General features: G+C 34.1%; 1 protein-coding gene across 4 annotated transcripts in view; it reads left to right on the top strand.

Moving 5' to 3' along the window:
- LOC106460855 (N-acetylgalactosaminyltransferase 7-like) overlaps positions 1–16,857 on the top strand; it is a 46,427-nt gene that overhangs the window by 5,810 nt on the left and 23,760 nt on the right. For all 4 annotated transcript variants that reach the window (XM_022387659.1, XM_013920599.2, XM_022387661.1 and 1 more), the window contains 2 exons: positions 6,126–6,292; positions 14,438–14,645. In XM_022387659.1, coding sequence (XP_022243367.1) covers positions 6,126–6,292; positions 14,438–14,645 — 375 coding nt within the window. The remainder of the gene's footprint in view (positions 1–6,125; positions 6,293–14,437; positions 14,646–16,857) is intronic.

Below are 16,857 nucleotides of genomic sequence, written 5' to 3'. Positions count from 1 at the left end.
GCTGCCTTCCCTCTAGTCTTATACTGCTAAATTAGGGACGACTAGCGCAGATAGCCCTCGTGTAGCTTTGCGCGAAATTCAAAACAGACAAACAAACAAACTGGACCAGAGAGGGTCGGGTTCAGCGTAGAACTCTTAAATATGATAGTTTTGAACTAACTTATTGGTCTGAATTTCAAGAAAAGCAACACGAGGGTTATCTGCACTAGTCGTCTCTAACTTAGCAGTGATATAAATTAGAGGGAAGGCAGCTAGTCAACACCTCCCACCGCCAACACTTAGGCTACTATTTTACCAACGAAGAGTGGTTTTAACCGTTACATTATAACGCCTCCACGGCTGAAAGCATGTTCAGTGACAGGGATTCGAACCTGCGATCCTCAAGTTGAGGGTCGAGCACCCTAACCACCAGACCATGCTAGATCTTTAACCTATCGAACACTAGGCCATTTCAGAACTACAATTTTTTTGGAACTGAAGACAACTTTGAAAGGAGGCATAAAACTAAATGTTTTTTTTGTAAAAACTACAGAAATAGATATATCTCCAATCCAGGTATAACTTAGTATCTGAATACCAGATATTAGAAATATTTTTTTAATAGATATATCTCCAATCCAGGTATAACTTAGTATCTGAATACCAGATATTAGAAATATTTTTTTAATAGATATATCTCCAATCCAGGTATAACTTAGTATCTGAATACCAGATATTAGAAACATTTTTGTTGTTGTTGTTGAAAATTCGTGACATTTTTTCAATTATTGCGTCATTGGGTAGAAATATCTGCGTTTAAAATTCTTGTCTTCACCAATTTAACCTGCATTAGGCCCTGAAAACTGGATATTGCGTTATTTTAAACTTTAAAATTAGGAAGATTGTACCATTTATTGACATCTCATCCACAATCGTTACGTTTTCAATAAAGAAATCAACGTTCACTACAACATATATATACGATCTTAATCAAATATTTCTTTTATATTGCAATTTATATATAGTTTTTAGACGATGTAAACCTAGAATTTTTACCTTATAGCTTGTTTATCAATTCTAAGAGAGTGAATGTATAATAATTTGTCAACCACACTATACATGCCATATCCAGTGCCGACGAGGCCTTTCCCTCAATTCCAAAACATTCCAAAACAGCTTTAAATACAAAGACCTTGTTGACCACTATTTTTATATTAAAGGCTTCGTTTACACAGACCGTTACTGTTGTTTTTTATTGAAATTGGTTTACTTAAGTGATATTGGCTACAGAACACAATATTTTTCAATTATTAGTCATATTTTATATCAATTTACTTACCTTGAGCCACAATATACGCATTTGGTTTCAGTAAGCTCTGAAAAATAAAAACAAACTCGGATGACAAAAAATAATCTCAAACATAAATCATATAAATAACATAGAAGTTTTGTTTTTATATATTTTACGGAATTTTATGGCTTATCCTATTGTAAAATGAGTCTGCGTGTGTGTAAATATATATATATATAATATACATATATGTTTTTTGTCTGCGTATTTATAAATTTACTTCTGAAAAAGAAAATATTCAACTATCACAAAATTGATTGTTTCATTTCTAGCACGTGACTTTAAAATTAAGCCAATCAAAAGGAGTTCGACATTTTCTTTCATATACAGTGTTATATTGTTTCTATAACGCTAAAGAAGATAGCTGGATAAGCCAGACTTAACGTATACATTTCTCAGATTTGCCGAAAGCAGAGTTGAACAGCATCAAAAAAAAATAAGGACACTGAGCGAAAAAAACAAACAAACCTCGTCGCCACGTTTTGTTTATGGCCAGCGATGTGTACTAAATGTGTTCTGGGGTAATATCCTTTAAACCTAGTAAGACCAGAAAGAGTTATATGTAACCTGTTTATTTCCATACTAACACTATTCACATATCGCATACAGTGAAAGATTACTCCGCTCTTTCCTTTACAGTGATAAAGCCGTGTAGTTTTGTCTTGAGAATGACACAAGAAAACAAGTATAGTGATTTGGTATGGTGTCGTCAAAGTTTAATAATGGTAAACAAACTCCACATCACTCGATAGCTTCACACTGGTTCTGAATACTAGCTCATGATTAAAGTAAGCTTTGGTTTGAAGTTTGGCACAAAGCAACACAATGGGCTATCTGTGCTCTGCCCAACACGGGTATCGAAATCAGGTTTTTAGCGTTGTAAGTCCGCAGACATAAAATAAGCTAGCTACACAGATCAGAACTGAATATAAACCGAGTAGTGAACACGGATGATTTAATATGCTGTGTTAAGTTATTACTTAGAATGTATTGTTTATCAATTACCGTTGCTGTTAGCGATATTTTCGGCTGTAATCCCAATAATATCATGCGAGATTCGGCCAGTTTAGGGCATTGAAATTATTCATAAATCCATAGTATTGATGAAAGTATATTTTACAAAGTGTAACTTACAGAAGACATAAACACAAGTGGTTAACTTCATTACACCATCGCATATTTCATGTTCCTTGAAGGATAACCATGACTTAAATGTATACGTTTACGTTAGTCATAAATAACAGCCAAGTACGTTCCATTGGTTAGCATGCCAGGCTTTGAATCTCAATGTTCCATGGTTCACGTCCCGTTACCGCCAAAACAAATTGTGCTCCGCGCTTTAGGGTCACGAATGCGTTATAAGAATAATGGTCAAATGCCATCTTTCGGTTTGACAAGAGTAGCCCAAGAGTTGGCGATGGATGTTGTTGACTACTTGCATTGCCACTTGTCTTTCACTTCAAAGTTAGGGAAGAATATCGCTGGTAACCCTCGTGTAGTATTGAACCTTATCGTGCGGTTAGAGATTAGCTAGTTACCAGGGTAATTGTAACAATAGTTGACTGGTAAACTCTTATCCATGAGGTGGAGAAGTTTCTGGAAAACTATAGCTAGGCGTTGTTGTCACATTAATTAAATCTCAAGAGACCGTGTTTGATTTCCCCTAATGCGTTTCAATCAGATGAGTTAGTCCGACGCAACTGAGCAACTGTGACTATGTAACAAGTGTAGATTTGTTGAAAAACAAAGACGAGTTCAATATTTTATGGGAGAGAAACATGGGATCTTACGAAAATTAAAAAACAAACCTTCTCGAAACCATATACTTAAAAAACAACATATCTCAAAAGATAAAGCACTCATCTCAAAACTCATTTGTACACAACTTCAGTACACTTTTAAACAAAGCTGGATAAACCAGAGTGTACTAAAATTGATGAAATGACCGGGTATCGTCTTTTGTTCCTTGGCTTCCTTTATTCAATCTCACACATAAATATATATATATATAATGGAAGTGGTAGCTTGAAACCTAAGTTTGACCTCGGTACAACATTGACTCTAGTTACAGCGATGGAAATAACTATATATGTCAGGTAGCACGTGGTGATTACGTCGCAACTTCAAGTTTGTCCCATCCAATCACGAATGCGATCAGGTAGCACGTGGTGATTACGTCACAACTTCAAGTTTGTCCCATCCAATCACGAATGCTATTATTGTTTGCTTCACCCAGAAGTTCTCGCAAAGCTACACAAGGATTATCTGCGCTAACCGTCCCTGATTTTGAACTGATAGACTAGAGGAGAGGTTGCTAATCTACAGCAGACACTGTCAACTCTTGATCTAATCTAATCGAATAGTGGGATTTAACGGTCACTCTTATAACGCACCCACTGCCTCAACGTGCGGGACTAGTTTTTACTGCAAGAACGCGAACAATGAGCCCTGAGATTCACAGTCCGGCAGTAAACTACCGGGCCACGCCCAGCCCCATCGTGAAGGAGAAAATGTTGTTTAATTCTTATTATCATTCTGTTTGATTTGTACAAATGGTAGTTATGAATAATTTGTTACATCTCTACATTTTCATTTTCTGGCTTTTATGATTCTACAGCTAGCTATCTGGAAGATAAATAGTATATATAGAAATTCTCCTTTTTATTTTTGTTTTAATATTCCTATAATTCCAGGCCCGGCATGGCCAGGTGGTTAGGGCTCGCCCTTTCAGCCGTGGGTCAATCCCACTATTCGTTGGTAAAAGAGTAGCCCAAGAGTTGGCGGTGGGTGGTGATGACTAGCTGCCTTCCCTCTAGTCATACACTGCTAAATTAAGGACGGTTAGCGCAGATAGCCCTCGTGTAGCTTTGCGCGAAATTCAAAACAAACAAACCTATAACTCCTGATACGAACCTTAAAAAACAAAAAAACACTCATAAAGTTGAAAGATACAGAGAGACTGGGTACAGTCATGAAAATTTATAAGTTTTCAGAAGATTTTTGTCCGAACGTAGAGAACACAGTATTGAAATACGATGATTGACCCTGGTTTACGGTGTAACGAAAAACTAAAATAAAGGCAGCGAAATTTAGATGTCCACAAATATAATGCTTGATTTTTTCTATATTATATTATTATTTTTATACTACTTAAATAAATAATATTTTCTTTATTTAAACTTACATCAATGTAGGAGGCGTTGATGTAGTCTGAATCCGGGACTCCAGGAATAGGTTCTAAAACGACTCTATTGTAATCGTCTGCAAGAATATAACACAGATTATCACATCTTTGTTCTTACTTTCTGCCGCTTATAAACTAAAATATAAATATATTTGTAGAAAAAGTTGCTTTTCCAGTACTTATGATAAACTGTATTGATACATATCTGCTTGTTTGTTAACTTCCCGTAGAAATTCTTTCCGAGAAACTTCAGTGATACAAGTCCTTTCTTAATTAAAACTAGTTTATTCTTTCTCGTTACAAACTTTGTGATACACTTAATTTCCACAGTCACTTTAAACTTAACAACTTTTATAAACACATGCTATAATTCACAGCGATTCACACATTTTACTTACGGTGCCTTCTGCTTGCTTGACTCGATTATCTCCATTATTTCTCTTCAATCTATTTCCGGCTTCTATACTAAAAAAAGAGGGCGTCTAGCAAATGCTGGGACATTCGTGAGGTTGCCTGCTAAGTTAGAATCCTTCTAGAAACTCCAGCGCGCATGCTCCCAGTGCCTCGTGACTTGCTCTGTCGTAACAGTATTCTTCCAGTATTTTTAGGCGACAAAGTAGTGGTAAGCCTTATGCTACCTTTAATTTACACCCAATGATTAAATTATGCTACAAATAGGCCTACTGTTACTAATGTTAGACTCAAATAATATTTAGTTACATGTGTAGAAATATGAACACATATTATATAAATAATGCAATAAAATAAATTAACACTTCTTTAATTATGTGAAATCATATCAAAATCGTTTATTACTGGTAAAACCTCTCCAACTGCACTCTCACTGCTACTGAAATGAATAATCTCAACAAATGAATCCATGGAAGAAAAAATAACATCCATGAACAAGAAAATGTTTTGTTTAAAATATTTATTCTTAAAAAATAACTAGTTTCCAATGGATTCCCTCGGTCATCTTTGATAAAAGTCTAAACTCCTGAAATTTATCTTCTAGGCTTAAAGTCATACATGTATATCGGGATCATTTCGTCAACAAAAGAAATGCATAGCTTATATGTTGATATTTGCTGATAGTGATCAGTCAAAATATAATTGGGCAAAACTTTTTCAGTTTGTGAAAGGTTTTGCACTGGGTCGTAACGTTATTTTACTGTCCTTTCCTACAATATATTCACAGTAATATTCAATTGTAATCACTCTCCTAAGCTTTATGCCCTGGGCATTATTTAAAAACATGTATGCACAAATTACAGGTGATAAGAAGTTCAGACTTTGTTTATTCATTAAATAACATGGTTAATTAGTTGGCTATAGTATTCACTCACATGTGCATGTTCAATTTCTAATCAACATAACAATGCACCACTTGTTTCACAAAGACTGATCAGCTGTTAGGATTGCTCTTTGCACTATACATGAGCATATTGATTTTTCCTAGTGTGTGAGGCCACAAAAATCTACTGTACACTGTATTCTGGATTGCACTATATCTGGGTATTTACTGTATTTCAGTTAAGTCATATAATTGTAATGAATTTTAAAGGTATTAATTTTTTATGTACATGAAATTAAGAAAAAAATTAAATGCAGATGTCGATTCTGGCACTATCCAGAGGACTTACCAAGCACGAGTGTTGTAATTGTGTTCCACAATGAAGGTTGGTCAACGCTTTTACGGACGATACACAGTGTTCTGAACCGATCTCCACCCCAGTTTTTGAAAGAGATTACTTTAGTTGATGATTACAGTAATAAAGGTATGCATTTATACATCAATTTTTTAAGTGCACGTAAAGAGCAATTATGTAAGCTTATTTTTTTGTATAAAACAGCATTTCTGGCTGTTTACTTTAACATTCAAAATGTATATGTTGTAGCTGTGTATGAGTAACACTTATACATAGTCAGTAAAAATGACTCAAATACTTAAAAGTAGTCATGGGTTTTTAAGCAGATAGTTTCTACAATGAACTCTAATAACACTTGAAACAAGCTTCTATAAAAATGTAAACACATTTGCAGCTGTTGTGGTAATCATTGTTCACTGAGTGACAAGCCAAAGTCACCAATATGAGTTGCAACAGTTTACATTAATTAAATTTCCTGCTTCTCAGTTAAGCTATTTACATTTTGGAACATCAGAGTTCATCTGGGATCTGACCAGAGTTTGATTACTTTATATTGCTTTTTTGCCAAAGACAAATAAAATTTATGAAGGAAAAAAAACAAAAAAGTTCATAGGTAGTTGACAAACAATGTCAGTCAGTGGAAATAATGACAGATAAATCACATTATTCATTATCTAATAAGTCACATATAAAAAGGAAGAAGACTCCTTAGAAAATTATTCCCATACATGCACATTTATGATGTGTAATTGAACCCGACCTCATTGTGTATGTGTGTGAGTGTGTATACATATATTTGACAAGTTACATATTCAATATGTACTTTTATCATTGAGCATACATATCCCAGTTATTTCTAGCATCTTTAATAATTTTTATTTCCAACACGATATATTACTTCCACTCACCTACTAGCTTTTCTCAAGTTGTACTGACCTCTATGTTCTCACTCGCCACTAAGCTTAATACTCCTATCTAACCTCACATGTATTCACATGAGGCAGCTGCATCATAGCGTGCAAATAAGCATGTGGCAACCTTCGCAACTGCTAGCACAACTGACTCCCTCTATACAGATTGGTCCAATTTCAATTCGTGATTGGCACTCATAGTGTTTAGTTGTGATTTTTGCATGAGTTTTACTCACATAATTTGAACCATTTACTTGTTGTTGTTTTTTTTGAGAACTTAGTTGTTGTTTTTTTAGTTCTCCAAATTATTGTTTGTTTATGTTAACATTATGTGTCTTTAAATTTCCACTCAGTTGAGAATAGGGTAGTGGTGTTCTGCCAGTTTAGAACGTGTATAGACACTCCTCCTACTCTGAACTTGATGATCTATTTGAGATGCTACATAATTCTGCACATATGAGTTGTCCGGGTACCCTCCTCCTTCTGTGAACTGAACAATTCATTCCCAATGCTGTGTGGTTCTGGACTGGAGTTGAACTGCCACATTGCTGTTCACCTTCCTACCGTTGTCCAGGTGTTGGTTGAGGTTGAACTCCCCCATACAGTCTGCTGCATCCTAGCTACTAATTTAAGGGGTTCTTTTTGTAATTCCACTCTTATTGTGACACATCAGTTTCATGGGTGAAGATTTTTCCTGGCTCAGAAGTGGTGTGGTCTTCTAGGGTGTGTCTTACTCTTTATCACACACACCATGGGCTTTTTTTGGGCACTTTTTGAAGGGAGCTCATCTAGGTAATGTTACACAGGTTCCTCCACCAGGTCAGTGTAGGATTCTAGCTATTGTGTGAGAGGAGGTAAGAATCTATGGAAAATATATTCTTAGTGTAGAAAAATGTTAACTTATATGGTTACTGTAATAAAATTTATCATTAACACTTAAGTGTGTCTGGTTTGTTCTAATAATTTAAAATGGCAATTACATAAAAGGAATATTTTCTAGATAAATAAGATTTAAATTTATCATATGCAGGTTTTATTTTAGAATATAAAACTTGCCTTTTCTCATGGTTGTTTGTCGATCGTTTGTAAATAGGTTAACTTACCACTAATCTGATACACAACAATGGGGTTTTATCAGTGATAAAGTGTTAGAAGAAGGATGTAGGCCTATTTTGTAGATGTTATGATATTGAGTAATGTATTTTAAATCAAGACACAGAAAAGTTTCAACTGTTTATATAATAACAGTGAAGTAAGTGCATAGTAGTTTCAACTAAATGATACAGTATGCAATTAGGTCAATTTTTGATTCATTATTGAGGATTTGTTTAGGGAAAAGGAAACTTGACTAAATGAAATGTTAACATGTAAAAAAATGTAAATATAATCTAGTATCTTACCTCTGCTATGACTATTACCTATTACTTTGATTATTTTCCCTAGATATAGACATTCTAATTATTTTATTGTTTCCTTATTTAGTACTTGACTGTACATGATCTGTAAATTTACTCTTGTGACAATCTGATGTGATTAATTATATATGTCATAAACCCTCTGTCGAGGTGACATGAGTCCAGTCAATTTTATCCACATACATTTTATGATTCTGAGCTGACATCCACCTGATAAACCTTATTTTGTCACACTTTAATTTGGTAGTGTTATCTCACTTTTGCTTTCAAATTCACTTTTTTTTTTCATTGGATTTCTTCATGGAAGTGATCTAACCATGAAGGATTGGGTTCAGAGTGAGGTTTAGTAGTTTGACCATTTGTTTAGTTGTTATAACTAACTTCTTTTTTTTCAAAGAAAAGAAACCAATCACAAAAATAATGTACAAAAGCTCTTCTAACTCTTAAAAATATATTTTTTTTTACCCTCCCATGATACTATTTTTTTATACTTTTTACAAAGGAGTAGATTATATATCTTTCACCTAAAACTTATTTCACTTCAGTGAAATCAAAAAAATTTATTTAGCATGTATTCATGATTCTAAACTTCCTATTTGAATGACCTTGTCTGATACAGATAAGGCTATATATAAAATGTAAAGTTTAAAAATGAGAGCTGGCTTTTAGAGGATATGGCAAAATGCACAAGAGAAGCAAAGTAGGTTGATAGAGAGGCATTCTATCCATAGGTGACTCCTTATAAATAGATTTGCCAGTAAAAATACTTTATTATAAATCTTGCCTTTGTCATGTAGAATGTAAGACCTTGTATGTTATTCAATAACCGATATGTTTCAACAAAGGTTATATTTTTGTGTGCATAATGCACACCAACAATTGTTTGAACTTTTGTTTTGTATATCTTACAGTTAACATTATTTTTCAGATTACATTGCACTATTACTTTGACTAAGACACAATAGTTATAATTCATAGTTATTTGTTCTCAGCTATAAAATGTAAATGTAGTTTGTGCTTTCAATAACTTGTTTTACAGCTTATTAAAAAATTACTTATACATAATTTTTTTCTACTTACCATTTACTGTTATTATCATTACTTAGAATTCATTGCAAATGAAAGGTTATCTGTGAAAGTTTCAGTGCATCTGATTGGATGTTATTTACTATATATCCTTCATCATAATATTCACTGGCTTTCTCATTAGGATTGTTTTTTTAATTTGCTTTTATGAACGAGTTTTATATGTGACATAGAATATTAAGGGTTGTCCTAATGTCTCTCCCCATTCAGGCGGACACGTGTTTATTTCAAGATGTTACCTTCACACTTGTTTAAGCTAGTAGTTTAAAATTAGCTACATTCTCTGTCTCTTATGAATTTAATTTTATATATTTTAATTTGTATATAAGTGTGTATTAATAAAAATAAATAAAATGTGTTTGCTCCTACATTATTAAGCTTCACATTAATGTATCATGTTTTAAAATGGTACCATTACTACTTGGCTTTTTTTCTGTTTGTTTTGATCTTTTTCCTGATCCTCCTATTCATAATTTTATTTTAAGTGTGTGTTGAAGTGTTACAGGAAATTTCATCACTACATTTATTGCCATCTCTCATTAATTATTTTTTTTTACATTGCACTCATACTTTACCTTTTTTTTGTTTCTAACTTGTTTAGAGTGACACTTGTAAAAAAAGATAGAAAGGACGGGATTTTGAAAGCCTTCTATCTTTTGTCTTCAGGTCAGATTGTGCTGGTTTCTGCTGGGGTTTATATGGTATCCAGGAGGAGTGAATGGACATGATGTGATTGACTGGTAGCTCTTGTAACATGGTTGGTGGAACTAGTAATGATTTAACCAACAGTAGCCACAAACTATTTATATCCAGTTCTGAGTGTCTGTTTGGTGATGGTTTCATTGTATTGCTATTGAAAGATTTTTTTATTTTTCTCATTTTCAAAAATTTATCTGAGTCAGTATGTCTGTAATTGTCCCAGTTAATTTTATATCTCATCAACATGGTATGCTCAACTAGGACAGAATTCTGTGTTTTTGTCCAGCTTGCACAGTTTTTATGTTCCTTTATTCTTGCCCCAAAATGTCCAGTTTCTCCAATGCAGGTTTGTCTACAGGAACATGGTATTTAATAAGTGATGTTTTAGTTGTTTTTGTTTACTTTTGACAAGGATAGAACTGTGGGTTCTGTAAGATTTACAGTGGGCATATAAACTTTTTTGGCTACAAATTTGATTTTCTCACTTTGGTTTTGTGCATAAGAGAGGTGAATAGTGTTGAACTTGTTTTTCTTGTTTGTTTTGTCAGTTGGTATTTTAATGTTCTTCAAGTTACTGATGATGAAACTTAGAAGGGAATGTGTTATGTTTATAACACTGTATGATGTGTTGGCATTTGATTTTGATGTAGTTTTCATTGAAGATGTTTTCAGCTCAGTTGTTTAAGTACTTAATGATACTATTTGTAACAGAAGGTGGATGGTAAGACAGGATATGTAAGTGTATGTTGGTGGGAGTTGGTTTCCTGTGTGTGGTTATTTTGAGTTTATTATTCTGTCTGATGATAGAAATGTCAAGGAATAGCAGGCTGTTGTGGCTCTCCATTCCAATGGTGAAGTGGATTCCTAAGTTAAGGTGTTGTAAGAAGGCTAGTAAGTAAGACTATGGGGCTAGATAACAAATGCCTTACCCTCACTACTCTTTTACATTATCTATCCTCCATCCATCTCCTTTTCGAAGCAATCCCTTTCTTTTTTCTATATTGGCATGGTCTTCTTCCCCAGTCTTGTCCTTTCTGACTTGGTTACTCTGTTGCTGGGATTTGTTGGAGAGGGAAGCCCTTCTTGCGAAAGTATTTCTACTTCTCTCTTATCTCAAGGACCTTTGTCTTTCCTCTCCCGGTGGGTTTTTAGTAGGGTACCTGATTCTTTGTAAACATGAGTTGAGGCTGTGCACCAGCACTTTTCCTTTACTATCCTTGTGTCCTGTCTTCCCAAGCTCCTTCCCTTCTATTTGCTGTCTCCCATCCTCCTGACTCGTTTTTGCTCCCTTTCGGGTTTTCAGGTGGTCTGTTGTTGGATTGGCACAGGACTAGCCAGCATAAATACTCACTCATATGCAGGGTGGCTATTACTTTCCTGTTCTGTCTCACTGGGTTTGAGATGAAGATGGTAGGGACATTTCTTCTGCTGAGGTATAGAAGCTAAATTCCCAGTGCTGCCTGGTTTTGGACTGGAGCTGATCCATCATGTAGGGTCTGACATGTCCTAGCCACATTGCATATATGGCACTTCTGAAAGCCTGATGCAGGTTTTGGACTGTGCTTGTATCTACCATCCATCCTTCTGATACTTTCCTTTCTTTTTGGGTGAAGAGCATACCCTGGTACAGATGAGGTGTGGTCTCCCACAAGTGTGCACCTATACTGTTCCTAGGTATGGGGTGTTGTACTCCATGGGTTCTCTTTAGGTAAAGGAGCCTCATCTAGATAAAGTGTTGCACCAGGATTGCACGTGGGATTCTAGCTAGATTTGAGTGGAGGTTACATATTGCATTGGAAGTTAACGTCTTCCAACACTGAAAATGTATTTCCTGTAGATACTTCCTCCCCACTTCTTGAGCCTATTCTTGAAGTGATGATTGAACAATCAGTATAGAGGGAGCCAGCTGTGCAAGGAAGCAGTGTTGCACTCCTATGGGTGGAGGGTTGTTGCATGCACAAGATTAAGTGGGAGCTTCAAGGCTAGTGTCATGCAAAAAGGTTAGCATATAGAGGTCAGTAATGTGAGGAAAGGTATCTATTGGAAATAAACTTTCAGTGTTGGAAAATGTTAACTTCCTTGCAACATAGTAAGAATGTGATGTGCTTGTAGCATCGTGTAAGGTTAGATAAATTTTTTGTTGATTGAAGCTTGGTCATAAAAGCTTTTTTAGGTATTATTTTATAGATGCCTTAAGCAGAGTATTGATGATGATGAAACAAAAGTAAAATGGGCAGCAACTGCTTAGTTCATAGTGAGGCTTGTAGAAATGTAGTTCAGGCTGAAAGGTGAGCTTGCATTTTTATTTTCAGGGCTTATATGATATCCATCAGAATTGAAGTGGATGTGACATGATTGGTTGGTGGTTCTTGTAACATGATTGGTGGAACAAGTGGTGATTTGATCAGTGATAGCCACAAACTTCTAATTTAGGTTCTTTTATTTTTGCCACAAAATGTCTTTCAGTTTCTCCAAGGTAGGTCTGTTTACAGGAACATTGTATTTCATAAATTCTGGAAAGCAAAAAATGTCAGATAATTTTTCCAGAACAAGAAGATGGCTCTTTTTTGTTGATTCTAGGCTATACTTTTCTATGCATAGGTATTAATTTCTGAAGGGATACTATCTAGTTTAGTAAATTATGTTCATACCATACTTAAACTTCCTTTGAAGATTTTGTTTGGTGACAGCTACCAGAATGCTATTGGAAGATGCTCTACAAATGACAGTTGTGGAAGTCTACAAATGTTTTTACTTTGCCTTACTTTCACTTGTCAAGCATTTTCAGTAAATATCTTCATTGATCACTTACCTGGTGTTTGCCCAACTTCATCTTCTCTGCACATTTTATTTTCCATCATGAATTCACTTCTTAGTTTGCAAACTTATTAATGACAGTGTTTGGCACACTGTTTGTTGTTAAAATACTTGATTCACTGTATACATTATTAATCAACTTTCTGGATATTTCTCAGTACCAGAGCCACTGGCTTCACTAAAGTAGATCTTTTTTTGACTTTTCACTGATGAATTACATTGTTTTTAACCTTCTTAGAAAGTAGCATGCAACATGCTAGGAAAATGTACACCTGCTCCAGTTTTGGTTGTAAAGTTACAGAATATTGCATTCATGCCTACTTTGAGAACAGGTCATCACTAAATGACCCATTGCTCAACTCTTCATAATGGTTTGGTCTCAGCAGGTCATGCCAAACCTCTGATACAAAATTTTTCCCAAAAATTCCCCCCCTCAAAATTTTTCCATGTTGAAAATTTGAGGATTCATGATACATGGTTACCATTGTGAAACCATGTCACTGGCTTAAATGGTGCATCACTTATCATAATGCCAGTTTCTTTTCATGGCCTGTGTCACATAAAAGTAGGTGTCAATTTGAATTTCAGTTTTAGATAAAAATGACAGCGTTGAACAAGAACTTGTCAGTTGGGGTTTATTTGTAGCCAATATTTAGCTATTGCTTTGCCAAGAAGACAAAGGAATGGTTTTGGTTTAACCTTTACAAGTTATTGTAGTTTTTTTGTATTATATACTACCTTTTTACTAATACTTATTTCATTAATGTTAGAAGCTGCTAAAATTTTCATCTAGAATTTTTTGTTTTTTTCAGTAAATTGTAATAGTAAAATATTCTTGTACTTTGGATACGAAAAGTTATACCATGATTTTCGTACAGCTGGAAATTTGTGTAAACTATTTTTAAATTGAAAAATATAATTTCATGTTTTTAACTAGGGTAATGAGCTTTAAATACAATTAGTTTTACATATTTTTTTTGAAATGCTTAATAAATAAACCAATTTAAGAAGCTATTTGTTTTTTTTTATTTAAAGGTGTTTTTTTATGTTATTCACAGATTAAATACTCTAGTTCTTTGCAAGAAGTCAGTGTATGTTGCACCATCATAATAGTTATTTAGTGCTAAAAATAAATTGACAATGCTCACGACGTAGATTAGATGTGAAACAAATGTTGAGTTTTATCAATAATCAGACACTGCTATTGGATACTTTTAAGAGTAAGACAAACAATTCTGTTTTTTCTGTAAAGAAGCAACTGATTCTATTGCAGAAAATATTTATGACTTGCATATGTTCTTTGTATTGTTTAAAACAAATGTGAATATAAGAATATTTCAATGAAGAACACCTGAAAGGAGAATTAGAAGATTACATTCGTCAGTTTAAAGGAAAAGTACGACTTCTACGCAACAAGAAGCGTGAGGGCTTGATTCGTTCTCGTACATTTGGAGCGCAAGAATCAAAAGGAGAAGTTGTACTGTTTCTGGATGCCCACTGTGAGGTTAACACTAACTGGCTTCCTCCCTTACTGGCTCCTATATACATGAACAAGTAAGTTGTTTAACACTAACTGGCTTCTTTCATTACTGGATTCTACATATACATGAACAAATAAGTCTTTTAACATTAACTGGCTTCCTCCATTACTGGATCGTACATACACATGAGTAAGTAAGTTGTTCAACATTAACTGGCTTCCTCCATTACAGGCTCCTACATAGATATGAACAAGTAAGTTGTTTAATACCATCTAGCTTCCTTAATTTCTGGCTTTTAAGTGTTAAATGTTTAAACATAAATCAGATTTCAACCCCTGCTGAGGAAGTATGTGATATTGGTAATAAAAGTTAAGACATGTCAGTTTCCTTGTTGAGCCAACAAAATTATGACGTACCAGAATTTCATGTGGTTCTATAATTGAGTGTTCTTGTACCTCTTGTTAAAGTTTAAAATTGTGTACTTTAATATTATATTATCAGAAATAAAACTTCCTAATGACTGCTCAGTGTAACTGTTATTTGCTTTCAGTATTCTGAATACCAATCATCACTACCATTCTGTCTTATTTGTGACTGCCTTTTCTTAAAGAGATCACTAGCCAGTTATATTTATTTTTCTGGTGAACTTCATGAATACTAGGGGAAGTTCTAGCAAAAGTACAATATATTAACACGTTCATGACATTGTGCATCACTGGTGGTACACATGCATGTTTTCTGTTGGACGTCATGAGCCACCCATGGTACACAGCACCCATAAGATATAACTGCATCTCACATCTCCAAAGTCCTGTATGAAGCATTTATTTTATACAGATGGCTGTGATAAAGCCATGCCTTCCATCATGTACCATTAGTGGAGCATGGATGCCATGTTGAAAGGACAACTGAAATAAAACACATTTACTCGATTTAATCACTTTTATTTTAATATTATACATGACTGCCAAAGCTTAAATGGGTAAAGACAGGATGTCATGTGCCACTGGTGATGCACTCATGAGAAAGCTGTCAATGCAGTCATTTTGACATAAAACATAAGATAAAGCCATGAAATTAACAGTTTCTAAAACAGAGTTCACAATTGTGCTTATTGTTATTATTGCATAATTAGAAAAATCATGCCTCGAACATGTTAAAGTTAAGAAACTTTAATTTCTTTCTTATAGATTGGGACTGATCAGTCCTAGTTATTGAGAGGTAAAAAATGATCAGAGCATATTCTAAACAAGATCTAGGGCTGTTAATAATCTACAACGTTTACTTACAATCATATTTTAAAATTGGAACTTATACTGAGAGCTTGAAGTAAGAAATGCTAACTATATGTTTCTGAATTTCACATTTACCATAGCTTTGCACCCAGCTGTTACACTATACAGAACACACAAAAAAAAAGAAATCACTTGATATAAATACATATATCACTTAGTTATCAGGCAATAAAGTGTATCTTCTTGTTCCTTTCTTAACATACTTGTGATTAATGTAGAATAAGACTTGTTGGATGATAACAGTGATCTAGAGATGATTATTTGTTAATGGAAGTCTTGCCTGTGAACTGTTGTTATTAGAATCATACTATTGCAACAGTAGTTTTGAAGAGTAGAAAACCAACTGGAAAGGCAAAGTAGACTATAATTTTTTGTTTTTTCTGATTTTCATGTGATTGTGATTGTATCATAAACTTTTGTGAAAGAATTATTTGAGTCATGCAAAATATTCATACAGATACAAGTGCAAAAAATCTCTCCAATTATTTCTTTCTTGTATCAGTCATTTAAAGTGACAGCACTGTTTACAAGCCCAAAGTAACAAAATAATACTCAAGAAAATGTCAGAATATGTTTAATCTGACAGTCCAGATCAGAATAAAGTTGGTCTGATGACAATACAAAGAAAGCAGGTTTTTGATGGATCCTTAAATATCTTAAAAGTTTTTCAGTTTAGAATACAAGTTTAGAAGTTTGAAAATGTGTGAACAATTTTTGTATTTAGTCATTATTGTTTGATTAATTTTATGAAATTATTGCTTAAGATTACAGAGAGTTAATCACACTTTATAGTAACAGTTTGTAGTACACTATTACAGTACTGTGCTGTAAGCATAGTGACATGTTTAGCTCTCTTTATACACTGAGTGGTCACAAGTAAATAGACACCTAATTTTTCGTCATTTAACTGATTTATGCTAACTAATTTGTGTTCACAGAGCACTATGTAAATGAAAATGGTCCACACACTAATTATCTTGTGCTACAGCA

Source organism: Limulus polyphemus, unplaced genomic scaffold (assembly GCF_000517525.1).
Source record: "Limulus polyphemus unplaced genomic scaffold, Limulus_polyphemus-2.1.2 Scaffold849, whole genome shotgun sequence".
Lineage (NCBI taxonomy): Eukaryota > Metazoa > Arthropoda > Merostomata > Xiphosura > Limulidae > Limulus > Limulus polyphemus.
This window is presented reverse-complemented; position numbering and strand designations above follow the sequence as displayed.